The sequence below is a fragment of the Pectinophora gossypiella genome, chromosome 9 (assembly GCF_024362695.1).
Source record: "Pectinophora gossypiella chromosome 9, ilPecGoss1.1, whole genome shotgun sequence".
NCBI lineage: Eukaryota > Metazoa > Arthropoda > Insecta > Lepidoptera > Gelechiidae > Pectinophora > Pectinophora gossypiella.
Genome location: NC_065412.1, coordinates 4342103 through 4365722, shown reverse-complemented (window position 1 = coordinate 4365722; position 23620 = coordinate 4342103). Strand labels below are relative to the sequence as shown.

The window sequence follows — 23620 nt, the reverse complement described above, 5'->3', positions numbered from 1 at the left end:
GCTGTTGCAGTTTCTTGTCATTTCTTCTCCTCAGCCATAAAACCTTGCGAGATGACGTAGGTTCAAATATGTTAAATTGACTTTCAACAAGTTTACCTATGATTATAACGTTGGATGAATGATTCTCATTTCTCATTATTATGTCTATCATATAGATGGATAAGCGGTAAGTTGATGATAATCTGACACAGAATGTACGTATTCATCCCACTTTATAGCACACGCCACCATCAATTAGGTGGAGGGGGTATGGAGCAGTACTCCATCATGCTATTTTAAAACACTTCCACCACAATATGTGATTTTATTTAATTTAATATTGTATTATTTATATATTATTTAAGAGATTGAGATCTCAACACTACATTATAAAACGTATAATATAATAAAAAAAAAAAGTTTAACGACATAATTATAAACGCTTGAATATTTTTATTTCCCTTTGTGTAATAATTATGATGGATAACAATACTAAACACAGAGTATGTATATATTATGTTAATTAGTCATAGTTTGAAAGAAGTCTTCCGTATTTTACTTAGACTTATGTTTAGGTTTAAGCATATCAAAATTATCTTTATATATACTCCAGAAAATTTTAGATCCTTGAATTTTAATGCAATTTATTAAAAGTATTAAAATATCGTAAGATCCAGACTCCTTTTTAAGTTCAAATCCCATTGTTTAACTATTGTGTTTAGAAATCCGGACCTTACGAGGTTACCTAATATAAATTTTCTACCGGCATTATTCAATTCAAATTAACATATCTACCTCTACCTATGTACATTATAATCGAAATATTACAAAACAATCCATTAGAATGCTTAATTGAACTCTGTGGTGTAGAATAATTAATTCTTGTTTATACAAATTAATAACATGTAAGTCGCTGACAAAGGCTTTCAGTAAAAACTAGTTTTACTATACTCCGAGAGGTATAATAAATTGAAAGTGGTAAATAATATTAATCTGACTGTCCTCCTTAACCAATAGTGGTTATCTTTATCAATTAATTGTGGATAAGTGTGGTGGAGCTTTGAGGTCGCAGGTTCGTATCCAGGACAGGCCTGAACCAATGTTTGTCGAATTTGTTTTAGAATTCATGTTTGGATCTTAAATGATTAACACGTGCTCGTAGTGGAAAAAAGGAAAACATCGTGAGGACACCCACATTCCCGAGAAATGACTTTTTGGAGGTATGTCACCTAACCAGTATTGAGCTGATTTTACCTTTGCAGGTTGGAAGGTCATACAGGAAGTCGCTTCTGTAAAAAACCGGACTTGTCAAATCTTCAGGTTAGGTAAGCGGACCCTGTGAAAAACGGGATAATACTAGGGGATAAGTAAGAGTGGTGGAGTATCTCCTTTACCCACAACAATTTATTGATAATGTATTAAGAAACTTCCACCTAGAGGTTTCTTTGATATGAATTATTTTTTGTATGTTTGCCTCAGATAACTTAACTACTTGACCCCGAAAAGTCCACTTTTGGGGGAAGTGCGACGTATGTTATTAAATGTAATCAACTGGTTCCACAATAAATTTTGTAATATCAATATACCTCGCAACTCTCGTTTCTGACTCTATGAATTCAAATCAACAAGAACCACTATTTTTTTTAATATAGAATAATCCGTCGTAAGTAATTGTTTATTGAGTGACCAATACAAATGTTTATTATGAACTTACCCGCATCTGCGCACGAGCAAGTGGACACTTCCGTGAATACCGACAACTTGCAACTTTTTGCTTCGTAATTATGATCGAGTATCCTTTTAAATGTATATTTGGGGGATTTTAAGGATAAATAAGTTTAAATTGATTTAATTACTAGATCATGAAAACTTATTTTATGATATAAATATCATATTAAATGAAAAATAAGGTAGGAAGTCAAGTGTCAACTCAAAGTAGAACGGAGCATGGAAAGTTTTATTTATATACCTAATTTATGTTTGTGAAGAATATAATTGAGTAATCCTTACTCCTTATCATTCTGAGCATATTGTAAAAATCTACTAAGGGGTTATCACTTATTTCTTGTCGAACGCAGTTCATTACCCGATTTTTTTTTGTATTAATAGGCAACGAGAATCGATGACGTAAGTCTAGCCGCAAGGATATTTTTCTGAAGAACCGAAACAAAGAATCAATTTGCTGATTAAAAAAAAACAATTGTAAAATAATATCAAAGGCCAGATATCTGCAAAAACCATAAACGGATATTATTGTATTGTTCTTGTTACATTTCATTTCAAGTCAACCTTGCTGTATTGTCGGTCAAGGTTGTGGTACTACACGAGTCCAATAAGTAACTTTATCTAATAATACGCTGTAAATTATATCCCAACAAAAACATTTTCATGTAAAATGTAGCCAAGACGAGAGCTTATCGATCGTAATGACATAAAGTTGTCAGATCTCATGTAGAGCCAAGGTTCTAACGCCTTAACTATAAAAACCCTAGTTTCACAAACCCTACACGTCAGGCAAAATATAGTGCTTGCCCGTTTTGTTACAACAAGAACTGTATATACAACAACAACAGAACAACAAAACAACAGAATAGCAATGAACAGTCATTATTTTTTTTACCTTACGCTCATGGTGATGTTAATTAAAATAGCTTTTTCACCTTATGCTCATGTGCGTATTACGCTTACGCAATTTGAATTATCTGGTATAAATCTGGGTTCCAAAAATTGACGAAACGTTTCAAGGTAAGGGCTACCTTTTGCCCTGCCCTTGCGTTTCGCTTTGCTCGTCTTGGCGGGGGCACTACCGTGCCTCCAGATTGTTTCAATATACTAGCAATCGACTGTGTTAGTCTGTGTTGCATAACTAGTATAAAATTTACTTAACCAGTGAGTAACGGTGTTAGGTACTCTGCATTTTATTTTGGAGGCATTCGCAAAAGGTTAAATGCCTGCCCTTTAATCCAGGATTTTTTGTGATCATATTATTATTAGTCCAAAGAGTTTTAACAAATCAAAAATACTGTTTCGAGAGTGAGAAGCAAAAATGTAGTACTTACCTCAATTACTTTATACTTTACTGGAAATTCTATATGACTTTTAATCATATAATTAGAAAAGTAGGTAAGTATACTTTGGACTTAATAAAATGTGTAAGTAGTAAAAAAATACAAAGGCAATTCAAAGACTTTGTAAGTCGTAAGCAAACCATTGTAATTATCTTCCACAATTTGACCTTCAATAAAAACGTAATGCCATAAAAGTCGAGTCAGATCGTTATCTCAATTTTAACACAATGCGATATAAATTTCAATACCTGTCTCGATTTGATAGATTATTTCCATATCTACGCTGAGATTGTAAGTTAGATTAATGTTTGGAAGGACTGCATTATGAGGTTTGAAGAGCCGAACTTTAGGACGGCCTTCATTTTTAGTCATTTTTAGGGTTCCAAACGTCAAAAAAAGACGGAACTCTAGGGATCACTACGTCGCCCGTTCGTCTGTCTGTTAAGAGCCTTCTGTCTGCAACGCCTGGAGGTATCAAGTTGATATTAACATCTGATAATTTTATGTCGCTAGATGCCTCAAAAAATCGAACTTCTAAATCAACGCAAGCCTGAATTTTCTAATGCTTTTTAAGCAGGTTTGAAAACTATATCATCGTAAGTTTTGGGGTAAGATGTGATTTGTTCTATGTGCGTATTTAGTATAATTACAAGAGCATTTTTGATGTACTTATATTATTTTTTAATTTATGTTTATGTATGAATTCCTGGGTAATACAGAAGTTTAGAGTTGTACTTACGTCAAAATGTTGCCAGCTTCAGGTTGTCTGTAAATGTCACACTTGTGGAGTGGTCGTGACGGATCTCCCGGGATAAACTGACCCGTGCGCTCGCACAGGGCACGGTAGATTTGGAACTGCAGGACTGTGCTCACGAAGTATCTGCAGACAACGATAAATATAACGTTTAGAGAATTTCATAGGATAAGTAGTTGGACAAAAAGAAGTGGAAATGGCTACTTATAAGATATATTGAATAGAATAGAATAGAAAAGAGAATAACATCATAATTAAGTATATCAAATTTCCACTAAACAATTACAAAAAAAGCAAGACGAATGTTTGTCGAAATGATCATAAGGCGATGGTGGACGTCCTGAGATAAAAGGGCCTCACTCAACACAAGTCGCGGCGTGAATCACGACGCTGATTTTATGTGGACCCTGTTGTTATATCAAGTCGCCAGATGACTTGACCAGAATTTGCAGTCACGACAAATAATATTATACTTTTGAGGAAACGAATGAGGATTTCATTCAGTTTTCATTAAGTACTTTAATAATTGGTGAACCTTGTACGGAAATTATGAAATTAATAGCAATATTAACACGAGGAAAATCTGAGCAGTGTTGAGTGTAACGCGAGGGCGGGTTGCTAGGAGGCATAAAATTATTATGATTTATGATTATTATTATGATTATATTTGATTATTATTATTTTATTTTATTATGATTTATATCCCCCCAACCCCCAATTTTACCATTTTTAGTACATTTACTTACTATTAAAATGATAATATTTTTTCTTAGATGAGATGCAAGATGCACAAAACGACGTACAGTGCGAAAAATTACAAAATCAAACCAGAAATTCTTTAGTAAACAATTCCTAGTAGATATTTCAGATAAGTACTTTTAATAGCAAAATTACATTCTCACGAGTACCATACAACCGGTAGAGATTAAAAGGTCGTTAATAAGTCACCACATCCGTAAATCACTCTTGATTTATCTATCACGGTGAATGTGACGCAAAAATTAATATAATCAAACTTAGCTTTAGGGTAAATTGCTTCTGACAGCATGAAGGAAGCAATAAATTTATGAGAAATTGCTCAATTATAAACGATGTCTTTTGAACTTAAACAGCTTTTATTGCGTTTGGTATGCGGGTCACGTCTCCAAATTGAATGATACAAGTAGGTATATTGATTTCAAAATATAGAATACTGGCAAGAAACTGTTTTGTATAAAATGTTTTCATAGTTCGAATGGTTCATTATGTCATATAAGTTGTGCTAGATTTGTTGAATTAATGTACCAGTGATATGACACTTCTTTCTTGTATTTTATTTTTAGTTTTGTTCCCTAAGAAATATAGACAAAGATGCCTTTGTTTAACCTACTAATTTCAAGGGTAACAGACATATTTTATCCCCTTGATGACCCTTGTTATTACACTCACGGACAACACATCTACCACCCATTATTATTCTGATCAAAATATTGAGAAGTAATATGAGTAGCAACATAATTCTATACATATCTGATAAAAATATCAAGCATCAATTATTTTTATGTATGCCTCTGCAATTATATTTTATTTTTGAATAATTATGTACCCGAGCAATGAGAAAATAGGTAATTATCACGTAAAATTTGTACAACGCCATCTATATTGTGTTTGGGGAACGTAGCGTGGAAAGTCCTTCATCAAAAGTATATATACAAGAATTTGCTGATTATTCAGAAGATGGTAAAAAACGTTGATAACGGGAAGTAAGTGAAGATAAATAGCTTCATATAGCAGTAGAATGCACCGAGATGAACATAAAGGTAAAGCGATAAAAAATATAAGCCACTACTATACGAAATATGCATCGATGATATGTCTGACTTTAGCTGTAAGTATCTATTAGCCCCACAACCGCACTCTATATGAAATTGTGCTGCAATCATCCTACGATTTACTTCAAAACCTTATTTCTCTTACATAAGATAAATATTCTAAATTCACCTGGTGGTACATTTCCTTCCAATCGTCGTTTGAACATTATTTAAATGCGTTTGTTGCGACCACAAGAAGCTGTAAGAAGGAATACAAGAAAATATACGATAATGTTGTTCCTAAACAGGAATGTGTGAAGAAATCCGCGCTCGTTCATAGTGTAAGTGTATTGAAATGACGAAAGTGATGGTGATTATGATATTGCGTGTTCCCATTGCGATACTTAGTACGGCCATCGGTTGTACTCAGGCAGCTAAAATGGCGCTTCATGTTATGTCATGTCAAGTTTATTTGGATGTCAAGATTCGTAGTTTGACATGTTCCTGTCAGCTTATGTGATGTGTTAACTAGTCGATGGATGGCTTCGTTTGTTTTTTGGTAGCGCAGTTAAAAACTTTGTTGTATTTTGAATGGGCACGACGCGTTTTACTTGTTGTATAGCTTGTTATATAATAAACCTGTTCATAAACCTTACAATTAAAGAAAGCAGAGAAATATTTGATACATTTAAGTCGGTTACAAGTCATTTATTTTGAAATATTGTGATTATAATGAGGTTCTGACCGAAAATATTCAACGCGAAAACTAGTTCGCGTTTTTAAAATAATGTTTATCGTAATCTGTAAAACTGAGCCGGTTTCTTCGTCTACTGAATATAAGACAACTAAGTTATTATGTAGGTACTTACAAGTTTATCAAGAACGTCTAAAAATGATAAATTGATCATAAATAATGGAAGATACCGGTTACTTTCGCAGCATTTTAGTCATCTAGGTCGAATATAACGACTATTAATTATAGCTTTGATGTCAAAACAATACTTGTCTACTGTGTAGAAAATATTTAACTCACAACAACATATTACTAGTTTCGACAATCTAATTCATGGTGACAACAGTAGGTACTTACCTAAATAAAAATTGTTAGTGACATCGTAACGGATACTGAGGGGGGTGATTTAGACCATGATTTTGAGTTAAGTGTGTGGTCAAGTGGAATTTTCCGTCGCAAAATTCAGGTTTAACTCAGAATAAGCTGAATCCCTTAGTATTCGTTACGATGTTATTTAGACCCCGTACAAGTACGTACAGGTAGCCATACAAGTGCGTATGGGTATTAGTGAAAAATACTGAAGAGGATGATTCGAACTATGATTTTGAGTTGATATCAAATGGAATTTCCTGTCGGATAATTCTTGAAAATGATATATTTTTTAAAATTATTTTCAATTTCTTACTTTGAATCATCCCCCTCAGTATTCGTTGTGCTATTGAATTATTATAAAAAAATGATAATTGACGTTCGATGTTTAACTGGAATAGAGATTATAACTTTAAACGCGTATTTTGAAGTGATAATTTAGTAGTAATTGGTTTATTCGCAAATTATAATTGTATTTTAGTATCTGAAAGAACATTCGCTAAATATTATGCAAGAACAGTATGCGAAGGTAAATGGAGCATCAGTAATACTATAAATTTTGCATCATAAGTTGAAGCAGTGCCATCAATCAGTAGCACAATTACCTAATGAACTGGCGAATAATGAGCACAAATCGTAAATTGTTGATATCGCCTAGTAAACTGCTCCTTAGGTACGAGTACTTGATGTAATAAGCGCGTAAGCACAATATGGGCGGGTAGCGGATTGACAGGTGATGGATGACAGGTAGACGTAATCATGCCCTAAGATTATTGCACATAGGGTATCGGGTGCGATCCGGGAGCGGGATGTTTTCCAAAATTCGACTGTGTGCACTCAGAAAGTGACGAGTATGAATGTGGGTGGATTAGGGGTAGAGGAGTCGTCCGTCGTCGAATAGAATATTAATTTTAATATTAATTAATTTTATTTTTTGCCTAATAAGGCGGCCTTATCGCTAAGAGCGATCTCTCCCAGACAATCATCAGCAGAGGATATACGTAGTAGACTTGTATAACCCAAAAAACGCAACGCAATAAAGTGAAATAATATAAAAATAGACAAATTTTACATACGTACATACTTAATTGTAGGTTTATTATGTCAATAAATTTTTATTTTCAATTATTTTTACCCGACTGCGCTAAGTAATAATAATGGGATATAAGAAAAAGTAATTATTACTTCTCCACTTACGTCTGAATAAAATAAGGTACAAATTAGTTTTATGTGGAGAACTGGTGTCTGAACTACGATAGCCCCTTTTTCCGATTAGGATTATTATATACATATATAAACTCACAACTCTTTCCCGTTGGGGTAAACAGAGATCATGGAAATCCATTTGCTTCGATCCTGACACACTTGTCTTGCTTCCTCCACATTCATCAATCGTTTCATACACGCACGCCGGTTCAGATTAGAACGTACTAAACCTATTAGGGTATTAGTAATTTATCAAATTCTTTTTCAATAATTTTCCCAAGTTAATTTATTTTAGTTTACTGTATAGCCGGATTGTGTTATCAGAGCGCAACCCAACAGTGCGTTACGCATAGTTATCACGTTTGATTTGTAGTATAAATAACAGCTGAATGCGATATGCGATTACTTAATTTTCAATATCGTCGTTTTTATGCAATAACCAAGTTAATGATTCGGAAAATGAGGACTTGAAGGGATTAATTATGTTATGTCTTTATTTACAACAGATACGTAAAGACTGGCAAGTCATTTGTATTATGCGCAACTTTCAAATCTCAGAGAATGCCCTGATTCAGAGTTCGCCCCTACCAGAGCATTCTCAGACATGTGACCAAGTGAGCCCCCAGCGCATGCTAATTTATGACTAAACACACATCAAAACAGACTCAACCTTTGTTAGTCAGCTGAAGAAAGAATTTTGATATATTTTTTTTCTTTGATAATTGATTATAGTTTGTACCCTCGGCTCGCTAACACTAGAGCCCTACACTTTGCAGTTATGCGCGCTCGTCTGGCGACTGATTTATCGGAGAGATGTCAGCGGGTATGCAGTTACGCTGGATTAACTATTGCGAAGAACCGCGGTAAAACAAGGTTTTAAGCACAGTGTACATGGAAGCGGTACCGGGATCAAGCCTTTTTAAAATTCAAATCAAATCGGAATCAAACATTGATTATTTTTGATTTAGGAACATCAGAGAAATTCTATTTTAGTTTGACAATGAACTGAACAATAGATAAGAATCTACTACCATGGCAAAACGTGTTATGGCTGAGAAAAAGAAGTATCATATATCTTTCCAATCTGCCCGCGTCATCCATGGGGTATATAGACCTGTCCTATTTTGCACCTTTCCGGTCCTGCGCTAGCTTCATCCACAGCTTTTCCAATGTGCGAGTTTTTATTGTTTTATACATTGACGAAAATGGATATAATATAATAATAATAAAAATATTTATTTGACCATAAAAACAAATTTAGGACAATAGATTATAAACTAAAACATAAGCTTCAAAACATGAACCCAGCAGGTTAGCCTGTATATTAAGGAGAGATGTCCATATAAAAGGTTTAATACGACGTACTCTGAACCTGTGTGCATGTATGAAGCGATTGTTGAATGTGGAGGAAGCAAGAGAAGTCCCGTTGCCACATCCTAAGAGAGGTGTGTCAGGATCGAAGTTAATGAAATTCCATAGTCTGATTACCCTGGTGGGAAATAGGCGTGAGTTTATGTATGTATGTTCTGCTTGTCGTCTTTGTGTACTTCGCTCTATCTACCATCGATAATTGGACACTCCTAAATTTGAAGTCTCTACTTTTTATGACTTATCCGACGGGTTTAGTGAAGTCTTAGCACGTTTTGATTTCGGTAAATTATTTATAAAGTATTTTATACTTGGTATGCTATCTTCGATGAAGTAAGAATTTAGTTTGAGTTATACCTATTCTATAATTATAAACGCCATATTTAACCATTTCCTTTTCCAAACTGTATTTTAGAATTTGTATTCGAATTCATGTTTGGATCATAAATGATTATCACGTGCTCAGCGGTGAAGGAAAACATCGTAAGGAAACCCACATTCCCGGGAAATGCATTTCGGAGGTATGTGACCGAACCTATATTGGGCTGGTTTTCCCTTCGCGTGTTGGAAGTCAGGCAGTCGCTTTTGTAAAAATTGGACCTGTCAAATCTTCAGGTTGGGTAAGCGGACCCTGTGGAAAACGGGATAACGCTAGGGAGGAGATGATAATGATGATTCACTTGTATTTTTGTGTAAGTATTCGTTCGTTTTATGTTCTATTTGATGTAAATTAATTAAATTAAAGTAAAGATCGCATCGAAAAAGAATAAAATAACTCAAAACCCCCGACTTAACCCAATTATTATGTAACGAAATATTATAATAGACTTAAAAATACTTTCTAAAAAAGAGTTGATATCTCAAGAAATCGGTAATAGATATACTTAAGTACCTAAATAATGAATATGGATGTTTACAGTTTTTTCCTAACGTGTCTGTTTCTCGAAGATATACTTAAATGTAGCGATAATAATTTTACCATAATACATAACCGAGGAATATCCGTCGGGGGCAAATATGCAAATAAAAATGGATGATTAAGAAATCAATTACCTACTCTCGATAGGCATCTATGCATATTCTCGAATAAGGCGAGCCCCAGTTAGCTTACAGCCTAAAAGGAGCAATTGAATATAGCATATCCAAGCACTAATTCTTGCGTAAAACAGAATTTCGATGAGGTTCATACGAGTACGTACATAGTCAGCCTTTAGCGGTGTATTTCGAGTAAGGTGCTATCCGTGATGCAATAGGACTACTTTGAGATGTAACGTACGAGAATTACGTCGGTTCAGTTTTTTCTTGCAGTGACTATGGCGGGTCGCACTTTAGTTTCTAAGGAAATTGGACGAGGATTTACTAAGAGGAAGTATTTAGGAGTCTCGAGAGACACCGGTGGTGAAGTTTTACTTTTTCTTTGTTTAAAATATTCGCTTAATTTTATCAGAAATTGACACAAAATAAATTCACAGAAATGTAAATTCAAACTCAAAAATATCTTTATTCTGTAAGTCATATTTGTTTACACTTTGAACCATATTTTTTTTTAAACTTAAATAATTTTTTGTCGAACGTATCATCCTCCTAAAATTACTACAGCTTCTTAACCTGTGTAGCTGAAAAAAGTAGCTGCTAGAAAAACCTCGGCTAAGGGCCCTAGACGTTCTTAAACAAGATTTAGCAGTAAATAAATTAAGTGATGATGGAAACTTGACTCTCACTTTGAGGTCGCGGGTTCGAATCCAGCACAGGCCTAAACCAATGATTGTCGAATTCATGTTTGGATCATGTATGATTATCACGTTCGCAGCGGTGAAGGAAAACATCGTGAGGAAACCCACATTCCCGAGAAATGCATTTTCGGAGGTATGTGACCTAACCTGTATTGGGCTGGTTTTCCCTTCGTAAAAAAGTCGCTTCTGTAAAAAAACCGGACCTTTCAAATCTTCAGGTTAGGTAAGCGGACCCTGTGAAAAATGGGATAATGCTAGGCTGAAATTAAGTCATGATGGAATACTATTTTCTCTTTACCGATTTTTGTGCTGATAGCGATACGTATCATTATACACTGTTATAAGAAAAGTTTGATAAGAACAGAAGAAAAAAGTTTCCATTCCACTGAAACAAAATTTCCTTTTCACAGTCCTTATCTAACGGAAACCAAGGAGAGTGACAAAGTAACAATGCCGTCATTCTTCCTAAATTACATAAAACCTCCGCCAATTCGGTCGAGATAGGCGTCTGAATAGGAAATAAACTTGGGCAATGGAACGAAAGACGCCGCTTGAATTGTAAGTGTAACATAATGTTTTGTTTTCGTTATCTAATCATGTAAATGCCACATTTTTGTAGCTCAGCCGCTTAACCGTTTCGTGAGAAGTAAAAGCAATTTACATTTTAACGTAGGGTTATAACGTGGCTTTGCAAACTGACGTATCTGAAATATTTTGCTAAAATTATTTGTGTCTTATTGACAATATCAAAAGATGCAGATCAGATGCGCAAAAAAATTCAGATACGTCAATTAGCGACGTAAGCGACGATAAGAAGGTATGGCGGTAACGTGGGAGATGCTTTTTATTAGTTTTAAGGAATACATGTTTTTTTTTTATATTGTTATATTTTTATTTTTGTGTAGTAAAAGTATCATCATCATCAATTTAAGAGCCACGCTCTTGTCGGTGTAGCATTTTCCATTCCAGTCTATCGAAGGCCAATTCCTTGACTTCCCTATAAGACACGACGTTAACCTTTTCTTTAATCTGTTCCATGTAAGCTCTTCTTGGTCTTCCCCTTCCTCTCTTTCCTTCTAGCTTTCCTTCTATGATGTTTTTAATGAATTCGTCGTGTCTTATAGGTGTCCAATCATCTTGCCTCTTCTGTCCTCAATAATTCTCAGTATTTGTCTCTAAAAGTAAAAGTATATTTGTATTTTTTTTTTGTATTTGTAAATATGAAAGTATACAACAAAGTTACATAATTGCACATTACACTTGATTAAATTTAACTTTCGTAGGTAGGTACGTACGAAATTTTACGTGGTACCTACACGTATTATTTTTCGCTGTAGTACTTATGTGTGTGGGAAGCGGATCCTGTGAAAACGGGATATCGCTCTTTGGTAAGACTCTATATTGGATTAAGTATAATGTTAATTTTTCTTCATATTTTATTTGTCGCAATCGTAAATAAACAAATTACTTAGATATCGAGATAAATGTATTGTACAACTGTAAAGTTGTCATCATATGTGTATTATAATGTAGTTTATGTACTCGTAAGTGTATCTATCTTTGTATTATGTTTTTTTTGTATTATATACAAGTATTCCTATGCTGCAGTATCTCACTATATCATTATTATAATATGATATTAATATCCTATACACAAAGGTTTCCTGGAAGAGATTGCTACTTGGCAATCTGGCCGCCTATTGTACTTTTTCTATTTCTCTTTTGTTTTGTATTTCCTGTGTGTGCAATAAAGTATTTGTTATGTTATGTTATGTTCTTTGTGTTGGTAGTTGTAACAAATGACAAAAGGGAAGGGCTGTGTGGTTTGTAAACACGATAGGGCCACAAGGCCGGAACGACCCGCCAAGTATTTAATGACTATTACAATTACAACCAATTGACAACTTGTATCTGTCGGATAATATGACTAATAATTTTATACTAATGGTTATTCATAACGTAATAAGGTGCATATTGATAAGTCCAAGATCTACCTACTTCATTAGGTATAGTTACGTTACAATACAATGTATAAATAATTTACTGCTCACAACATGTCCTGTAGAAAAAATCGAGAGCGTAATATAGGTGCATTTATTTACTGAAGTATCAATACAATAATACAATAATAAACTGTATTATATTTAGGATTTGAGCGTTAGGCTCACGTTAGGACCACCAGATGGTCCGGGTTCGATTCCCGATGGGGACATTGTTGAAATCACTTTGTGAGACTGTCCTTTGTTTGGTAAGGACTTTTCAGTTCCGTGCTTCGGAGGGCACGTTAAGCCGTTGGTCCCGGCTATTAGCCGTAAAAACACCTCCACCAACCCGCATTGGAGCAGCGTGGTGGAGTATGCTTCATACCCCCTCCAGTTCATTGAGGGGAGGCCTGTGCCCAGCAGTGGGACGTATATAGGCTGTTTATGTTATGTTATGTTATATTTACACCGAATTCGAATATTCAAAAACACGAAGGACGTAATATACGATAGGTATAGACGACCGGATTACTCTAGCCACAGAGGCGGCCAATCAGTTCGCGACAACAGACACTTCAACTCCGATTTTTCATCTATTTTCTTTTCAGCGCATTTCGCTATCGGCCCACTGGGTTTACTTCTTTTAAATATAATTCTCTAAAATGACGCCTTGAGCCGATGTTCGCGCCCACTGGTCACCCTTAGCCTTCAGCGCTCTCAATTTGCCCGGCGTAGTAGTAGTGTCCTATAAATATCTACGGCAAATTTACATAAAGTCACACCAAAGAATAGATTCCAAAAGAGTAACGTATTTATACTTAGAAACATTTTGAAAACCGTAATACAGGAAAGAACGCGAGAAAAACGAACTTGTTAAATCTTTATTACAAATCACACAAACACCATAATAGAGCTATTTGGAATATACATCAAAGATTTATGAAGAATCATTTAAAATTATGAAAGAAATTCTTAGATAAGGATCTTAACACTGACATCATTTCATCAAGCAATACAAAATGTAAGTAGGTCAATGTCTAATTGGCTTTAGGTAATCACCGAGATACTTCTTTATAGTTGACCATAAAATGCCACTTGAAGTGATCAAGTGTGAACTTAAAGTAATAGCTACTAGTTCGATATTTCGAGATGCGTACGAGCATAACATTTTTACCTTAAGGCAGTTTTGTAATGATATCACCAACTAAGGTCGTAATGTTACATCTTTTGAAATCTGGGCCAGTGGCTTGAATTTCGCTGACCTTGTATTTACAACTATTTCGTTCGTCTCTTTAATTTAAAATGTTACTAAATTGTTGGGAAATAATCAGGTGCGTGTCAGGAGGATCTGACTCGAGCCTGGTCAAGACGATTACGATGCGACTGGCAATTTTAGATCCTTTATGCACGCGTATTCGAAGGTAAATACATTAAAAATGCGTATCTTCATTCAAATTGTAATACTATGTTTCAATAAAGATTATTATTATTATTATGTCTTTTTTTCTTTTTCATATCTCGGGCCTATGGAGGCCCGGACTTTTGGAAGGCGTGCGTCGGGCCGAAGCCAACACGTAGAGGCCCCTTAAGACAGTTTAATCTAAATGTGGTGTGACACCAACCGGCGATTATCTCTGTATGCACTATGGGAGTGCACCCAAAGACAATCCCCGGTTCGTGTAGGACTATTGCTTATTATTATTATTAATATTTACTCCGGGTGAGAGCCTTCAGCGTTCCCCATCTGTCCGGCCAAGTAGTTAATGCCATCTGCGGCAAATCTACAATAAAACACGTAAAAAAAAAAACAATATGTACTGTCTATTTACTTCCTTAGGTTGATTTATTTTCACTTTTCTAAACATAACGTATGTTACAAGTGACAGTTTTCGGATGTTTTGAGTTTTATTCCAAAATCCCATTCTTTTAGCCATAGTGCAACAAAGGAAGAAGTGAACCCCCATGGTAAATCCTGAATCGATGACACTCTGCAGTTTGATAGGTATCAGAATATAAAAACTTTGGTATTTTTATCGTATTATGGCGTTAACAACGACTCCCCGAACGGCGATTCCCGCTACGGCGAGATCTAAATAATTAAATTGTTAACGTAACATTCGAATAATTATGTTTTATGACTCAAAATCAGAGCTTACCAGAATATTACTCCTGACTTTTTTAAAATTTTCTTTTATCATGAAATATCGTGTAATATAAATGTCTCAACGAAACACGTCTTACCAGTAAACGCTGGAATTATGTAAAAAAGTAAACAGTTATCCGACGTTACAGATGTGCGTATTTTATTGCATTTCTCGTCCATTTGACACATACGCTACTTAAGTCGTAGTGGGGTGAGCAGGAAACTTGATGTCCACATTAATTCAACTGTTGAAGCTTAATATCGTAATATCAGATTATAGTAGCAATATATTTTATTCTCGGTGGCGCAGTGGTTAACGCGCTCGGTCTGCGATTGTTAAAGTTAAGCAACTTTCGCAAAGGCCGGTCATAGGATGGGTGACCACAAAAAAAATAGCTTTCATCTCGAGCTCCTCCGCGCTTCGGAAGCCGCGTTAAGCCGTTGGTCCCGGCTGCATTAGCAGTCGTTAATAACCACCAATCCGTACTGGGGCCGCGTGGTGGTTTAAAGCCCGATCTCCTTCCATCGATAGGGAAGGCCCATGCCCCAGCAGTGGGGATGTTAATAGGCTGATGATGATGATATTTTATTGAGCATATTACTTGTTATAAATTACAAAATTGTATGGAATGGGTGCGTCTCGTTATATGATGAGTCTTATTACTACATTTATTTGTGGTGAAATGAAAACCAATATTTTCATTGGTAATGCTTCACATGGCCTCCAAGGTCCAGTACGTGAGTGTTCGACTCACGATCCGGAGGTCCCGGGTTCGAATCCCGGTGGGAACATATCACAAAAATCACTTTGTGATCCCCAGATTGATTAGGACATTGCGAGCTGACCATCTGATTGCCTGAGAGTAAGATGATCCGTGCTACGCAAATCACGTCAAGTTGTCGGTCCTGGCTAAAGTATGTACAGTCATGAGCAATATCATGTTCCCACTTTAGAACCCTGTCGCACTATCATATTTGACACTTAATGGGACTTGCTGTTTGATTCGTCAAAAAAGTTAATGTGGCATGGTTTCAAAGTGCATACATAGGTATTAGTACTCGTGACAGTACGTAGTCGTTACATGAGCCACGCCTTTGATGGCAAGCAGTAGCCATGATGTCAGGACTGCTTGATGGAGTTGGTCATTGATCTCATAACACACGAGAGAAGAAGAGAACAACTGGTAGAGATTTTCCTATTATTCATTTTCACACGGTACAACCTACAAAGCTGTCGAAACGACCTTACGAGTAATTCAATTTTAAACAGTTTCTCATTAAACATATGCTTCGTATTGTGGTTATATAACAACTAATTGACCATTCACGCTTGACCGAGGCCTTTCGGTCAAATGTCATGGGGGCGTATTACAAATTCATTGCTTATAAAATGACGTATGACCGACTCATGCGACTTTTAGATACAACTTTGATGAATGAATCGGTAAATATATGTACGAGCGATTGTGACAAATATTACAAAATAAAATTAATTATCATACCGTGATACTTACATGATATGAAGCATGATTTAGTTTAATGTCAGTGATAGGTATAATATTTGGGTAACTTTTTGGTGTTTAAATTAAAGACGGAATCGAAAAGTCATGTCAAAATTGACTTCTTCTATCGTGTGGGTTGTGAGGTGGATCACCAACCTCATGAACCCTGGAGTCAGGGTTGTTATTGTGCCGCCATAGGCCCCTGACATGACTCATATAATGACTATGTACTTACATCAATAAGTAGTAACCGGGACCAACGGCTAAACGTGCCTTCCGAAGCACGGATCATCTTACTTTTGGACACTCAAGTAATCAGCATGTAATGCCCTAACCAAACCAGGGCTCACAAAGTGATTTTTGTGACATGTCTCCACCGGAATTCGAACCCGGGACCTCCGGATCGTGAGGCTGACGCTCAACCGCTGGACCACGGAAGTCGCTATAAATAATTATAACCAGACTTTGAGCTCGATAAATAAGATAATTACAATTATTAATTGATAATTATGTTGTTTGAGATGTCACAGGAATTATAGTATTTTATGCAACAGTTGTATAAGAAGGGTCAAAAAATGCGAGTGGCGTGAGTTGCGATGTGAGCCTTGGCGAACATCGCAATAAGAGACGCCACGAGCATTTTTTGACCTAGTTATACAACGTTGCATACAATACTTTTTCTACGACGACGTAATTTTAAATGAAACAAAAATTTTCCAATTTATTTTCCAACGCGCGGGAAAATGGCGGCAAATGTATACTTTTTTTTATAGTATATCTATGGCACCAAACAAAGTAAAGGTGCCAGTTTCCAGGTCAAAAAAAAAAAAACAACAACAATGCTTTTTTGGCGACATTATAGTACAGTTACACTTTGTAAACAATGCTTTTATAGGCCATAGAGCGTACACTTTTTCAAAGAGTTTAATTATGTATGTACTTATATTAGACTTTTTGGTTATTTAAATGCCAGATTAAAGTAGAGGAGTAGAAAAAATTTGTTATAGTATCTCTGTTATTATTTCTTTGTTCAAAAAAAGTATGCGTACAATCCATATTAGTCTACATTTTGAAATTGTGCCAAGTGAGTTTTGTAATACACAGAAACACAATGTTCTCATTTTTCAGTTGTTTTATCTTCAGTTTTATTATCATGGAATCTTAATTTAAATGACATTTAAATCTCTTTAATTGAATAAAAGCATCAACAAGTTTTTATACAAATTGCTTACAAGAGTCATTCTTCAAGATTACACTTACATATTCAGTAATGAAAATTTATTACTGGAAATGGAATGGCTAGTGATGCAAATGAAAAGTCGATTTTAAATGGAAAGTCGATCGATTTGCAACTTCAATATACTCGCAACATTGGCAATAAATGGGGGTTATGAATTTATGATGTTATGTAATGGTGAACTTAATCGAATAATTGACGACTTTATTTACGTTTTAAGTGTAATAAAGTAAATAATATTATTTGACAGCGGCTTTTGTGACTTACGGGTAGAGGATTATGCACCTTCCGTCCGACGTGATGGAATAGGTATTACGGTGATGGGTTATATACATATTGCGTTAAAGAAAGGTGCGTAAGGCAGTACGTTTCCTTGATAAGTATATTCCTTTGATAGCCCCAAAGAATAATTAAAGATTATCGAAGAAAAATATTGTAGATTTGGCTCAGATAACTTTTTTTATTGGCCAATCGAGCATACGGATCGCCTAATGCAATATAAACTGTATAGTGTATAAACTATTATATCTTTTCAGTTTATATTTATATATATTATGTATACAAAAAGTCAAGTGTGGCTGCAATTAGTTAGGTCTTCTGAAAGTTTGTGACTCAGCCCATAAGAAAAGATTATGATCATAAGTTGAGTCTCGGATTTCACAACTAGATTTTGTAGCTGTCTCAGAGCACGGAGAAATGCTTGGGTTGCAATCCAAAGGTCGTAAATTCAATTCATGCTTAATACTAATACACAAGACGGGCTGCATCGTAAATCGTAGTTATGGACTCCGGAATGAAATATCGCGAGAAGACAAGATTCATGTGTATCTTCCAAAACATAACAAATTATGAGTAGTTGATTACACAACAAACATTTTCAAACATAGGTATGTTTAACATAATATAACAAATACTTTATCGAGATACAAACATACGGAAGAGAAATAATGAGTTTCAATTGGCGTAGATATTTCACTCATATAGATTGTTAGTGACACCTGAGTTAATGGAATCTTTTCGTTTATTATTTAGTTTCATACTTTTGTGACGGAAAATTCCATTTGATATCAACTCAGAACCAATCAGCGCAGGACCGATAGTCGTGGAGATCCTTGGGGGAGGCCTATGCCCACCAGTGGGCGACGGCTGATAATGATGATGATCAACTCAGAATCATGGTCTGAATCATTATTGGAAGGTTTCGTTAGTGTCACTAACACCCTGTATAGTGTATGTTATTTGATTTATTAGTTCACTTCTTGTTTTTTTCCTTCTATTTTCTTATTTTATTTGCTTTAGACTCATGCGCCACGGCTATGGTCAGTTGTGAAAGTTGATCAGTTTAATATGTAAATATTTGTAGAAATTATTATATAACACGCGTGAGGACCTCGGTGGCGCAGCGTTGAAGTTAAGCAACTTTCGCAAAGGCCGGTCATAGGATGGGTGACCACAAAAAAAAAAGTTTTCATCTCGAGCTCCTCCGTGCTTCGGAAGGCACGTTAAGCCGTTAGCCGGGACTAACGGCTTAACGTGCCTTCCGAAGCACGGAGGAGCTCGAGATGAAAACTTTTACCACGCGGGCCCAGTGCGTAGTGCAGCCGGCTGCATTAGCAGCCGTTAATAACCACCAATACGCACTGGGCCCGCGTGGTGGTTTAAGGCCCGATCTCCCTATCCATCCATAGGGAAGGCCCGTGCCCCAGCAGTGGGGACGTTAATGGGCTGATGATGATGATTATATAACACAATACCATGTTTCTGATGGCACGTGTAAATTAAGCTGACAAACAGAGTTTGTATAAAACAAATATATTTAAACCAACTGACGCCTATGATCGCTAATAGTGTGGGTAAAGCCCGAAGTGTAACTTACAGCCACTTTCGAGGTTAGCATCCTAAAATAGATATAAAAACAAAATTAAAAAATAAACTGACGGTTATATCCCAATTGGGGTAGTCAGAGGTACACCCGTCGCAAGATGAACTAAGTATCCATGCGTCACCGAGCTATCTGTTATACCAACGTGATAGATAGTGGTGGTGTTAAAATAGATATCTATATTATATAGAGATATATCGCTTTCTAGTAGATACTCACGTCTACATTTTAACATTAAAACAAGCATAATAAATTATTATTTCCAACCAATGAAACACAAATGGCATTACTGTACCCATTCAGAAACTATACGAATAAGCAGATAACCTAAATATCGGCTAAGACTGAATGACATTTGCTCGGGCGTGGCGTGTCTGTTCTGATCCTTGACATATCCAGCAAGTTATAGTTCATTGACATTTGATATGCACGTTAACGATACTTCACGTTTCTCTGTCTATGGTAAACAAGAATGAAAATGTGCACTTAAGCTGTCAATATTAATTTCGAGTAATCAGCCTTTACGAACGGGTAGTGAAGCCTGAGCAAAAGTCTTTCTTAATTCCATGTTTGGTAGGAGATGACAAATAAATTATTATTTATTGCGCTGATTATAATAAATATATAACATTAACGAGTTGGAAACCAGATATGGAGATATGGGGAGAAGAAGTGGGAATGTGTGTCGTGTTTAATTTACAATTGAGTTCATTTTATTAACGATTATGTCAACAGTATAGTATAGTTACATTATTAGATTACCATTATTTTTGCTGATATCACTTTTGAACGTTAGGTTATTAAAGTTTTTACTTCCTATATTTTATATTTATTATGTCCTTTCAAATTCAAATTCAAAAATATCTTTATTCAGTAGGTAAGATAGTTACACTTCGAATCGTCAATTTTTACATAACGAACTTATCATCCGCCTAAAACTACTGCAGCTTCTCACAACCTGTATAGCCGGGGAAAAGAAGCTGCAAGAAAATTCTCTTTAAATTAGCTGACCACCAGCTCAGATAACTCTACTATCTCAATATATTTTTTAAAGAGCGTTACGGCATAGAATACAGAACAATATTGCGTACTTATATACCTAATCATAAAACTCTCCGCCCGGCGCCGAGCTATTTTTACCTCATCCCCTCTGTGTCTTACTTTAGTTTAAATGACCGAAAGACGCTAATGAGTAAGGGAGAGCGCGCGTTGATTGGCTGTCTTGCTCCTACTTAATGTGATTTTTGTATGAAGTGCCCGGGGTACGGTAGAGTTAGCCCTCCCAATTTGCCCATCCTAGTAGTCTTCTTCTATCGTGTGGGTTGTCAAGTGGATAACCAACCTCATCAACCCTGTGTCCGGGTTATTAGTGAGCCGCCAAAGACCCCTGACATTGCACATGTAACGATTACTTACCATTAAGTAGTAACCGGGACCAATACCATACGATAGTCATAATTTGACATTTAAAAATCATGAGTTTTCATGAATCTGGTCCAGTTTGAAAGTAGTTTTAATATGTCAGGGCTTGTACTAGCAATTAATACTATAAACAGATATATATTATAATATATAATATATATTATAATATATATTTAATTACTTATTGGTGCTGATTCCTGTAGACACCATCTAATTTAATTTTAAGTAATACCTGTCTTTTTTATCTATGGGCCATAACGCCTTAATCAAATATAAGTATACAGGTGTGAGTGACATCGTAACGAAAACTTTAGAAGTATAGAAAAAGAAAAAGTATAGAATTGAAAATAATTAAAAAAATAATGAATTTTGCGACGAAAAATTCCACTTGATATTAACCCAGAATCATAATCTGAATCATCCCCTGCAGTATTCGTTACGATGTCACTAACACCCTGTATATACATAATAGGTTATTAATTAAACAACAGAAAAACTAATCGTAAAGAAAATTCACGCATAATAAACAATCAATAGAATGCCATAGGGCACTTAATGAATTAATCTACAAAGATCATCTATGTGATCCGGATGCCTTCTTTCAATCAAGTTAATCAATAACATGTTTTGCCCTAATACGGAATCGGTTGATATAATCTGTATATATACGATTGAGGCTGTAATTTGAGTTATGTCGATATTGCAATATGTCATACTAGGGGATTGATGTACGAAGTTTGGATGAGGCAAACATCAAACTGTTTATTTACTTCTTCTATCTTGTGGGTTGTGAGGTCAATTACCAACCTCATCAACCCTGGTGTCAGGGATATAATTGAGCCGCCAACGGCCCCTGACATGGCTCATGTAACGACTACTTACTTACATCAGTAAGTAGTAACCGGGACCAACGGCTTAGCGTGCCTTCCGAAACACAGATCATCTTTCTTTTTGGAATTCAGTCTGTAATGTCCTAACCAAACCACGGAGGCCGTTACTAACTGGTATGATCAGATTTCTAATTATTTTTTTTATTATTAATTAAATATGATGACATTTTCTATTAATTATTGCAGGGTTCTAAAATATATTAAACTTTTTATTCTTCAGAAATTAAAAGGGCCGGAACTTTGATAAGTAGGTACTTGACATGAACATAGGTTTATTTTGTAAGGTTATATTTTATATTTTATACACATTTATAGGTATAGTAACATAATGCCGCATCTACAGACTACGAGCACAACTAGGTGCGTGTGCGCAGCTACCGGAACTCTCAGCCGGACCCGGTTGAAGGGCGCCGCAACCGCCTCTCTCTGCCCGTGTTCACTATGTTTTTTATACTTGTTTTACTTAGTATTGTCGCTAATTATTATTACCTAGAGGAAATGAAACTACTTACTAATATACTACCTACTTAAAAATGCGACCCGTAAATTGATTCAGTTGACTAGATTTTGTGACATAATTATTGTTAGATAGAATATAATTTTAAGTGGAGTACTAGTGAGTTTTTTCTTGTATTGTTACATTTAGTTAGGTAAGTTACCGGGTGAGAGCCCTCAGCGCTCCCCATTTGTCCGGCCAAATAGTTAGTGCCTTTAGATCAAAAGAATTTCGCAAGCACAGGAGGAGGACCCGATGGTGTAATGGTTAACACGCTCTTCCCGGCTTCACAAGAGCTGCGGTTTCAAGTCCCGTCCGAGTCAAATGTTTTTCGATTTATTTATTTTCTTTGTGAGTGAATGCCATTTGCGGTAAGTCTACATAAGTCAAAACAAAAAAAAGGTTAGGCAAGCCGTGAAAACGTGATAACTCTGAAGAGATAATGATGTGTGAGTTTTGTCCTGTATAACTTTTAGAGATCCCGTTACAGGTGCAGGGATGAATTAACATTTCATTATAGTAAAATAACAACAGACATCAAGAATGGGAATAATATATAAAGGTTTTTTAAACTGGATATGCACAATAACGTAAATACACAACGTATCAGTAATTTAAGAATCAATGAAGATTTGAATTTGAAAAGATAATTCAAAGATATAACTTACATTACAAAACGATTTGAAGTTATTTTACTATAATAATGATCCTGAATTTCGTTTATTTGCTTAAAGTTTATGGCTCAAAAGCTTCTTTAAATAGTGATTTAAATACGTTTACAGCAGGAATAATTGAATTATTATCCTTAAGCTTTATATATCTACGTATCTATATTTCAAACGTATCTATAGTCAGAATGGTGTTAATGACGGTCAAAGTGTCCGAATTACGCGTCGGCAAGTCAAGTGCGTGCCTGTAATCGCATGCGCAGCCGGTTGGCCAACGACGGAACCCGTGGTTCCGAGGAAAATGCACGTTAACGTGCCACAGGTTGCAACACCACGGTGACATTGCCACATTGAAACCTCATAATCTGGGCATTAATGGACGAGCTGCTGGGGCCATA

The 23620-nt window shown here is 35.6% G+C and overlaps 1 protein-coding gene across 1 annotated transcript in view; it reads right to left on the bottom strand.

Moving 5' to 3' along the window:
* Positions 1–23620, bottom strand: part of LOC126369378 (angiotensin-converting enzyme) — a 161342-nt gene that overhangs the window by 8865 nt on the left and 128857 nt on the right. The window contains exon 10 of the mRNA XM_050013754.1: positions 3787–3927. Coding sequence (XP_049869711.1) covers positions 3787–3927 — 141 coding nt within the window. The remainder of the gene's footprint in view (positions 1–3786; positions 3928–23620) is intronic.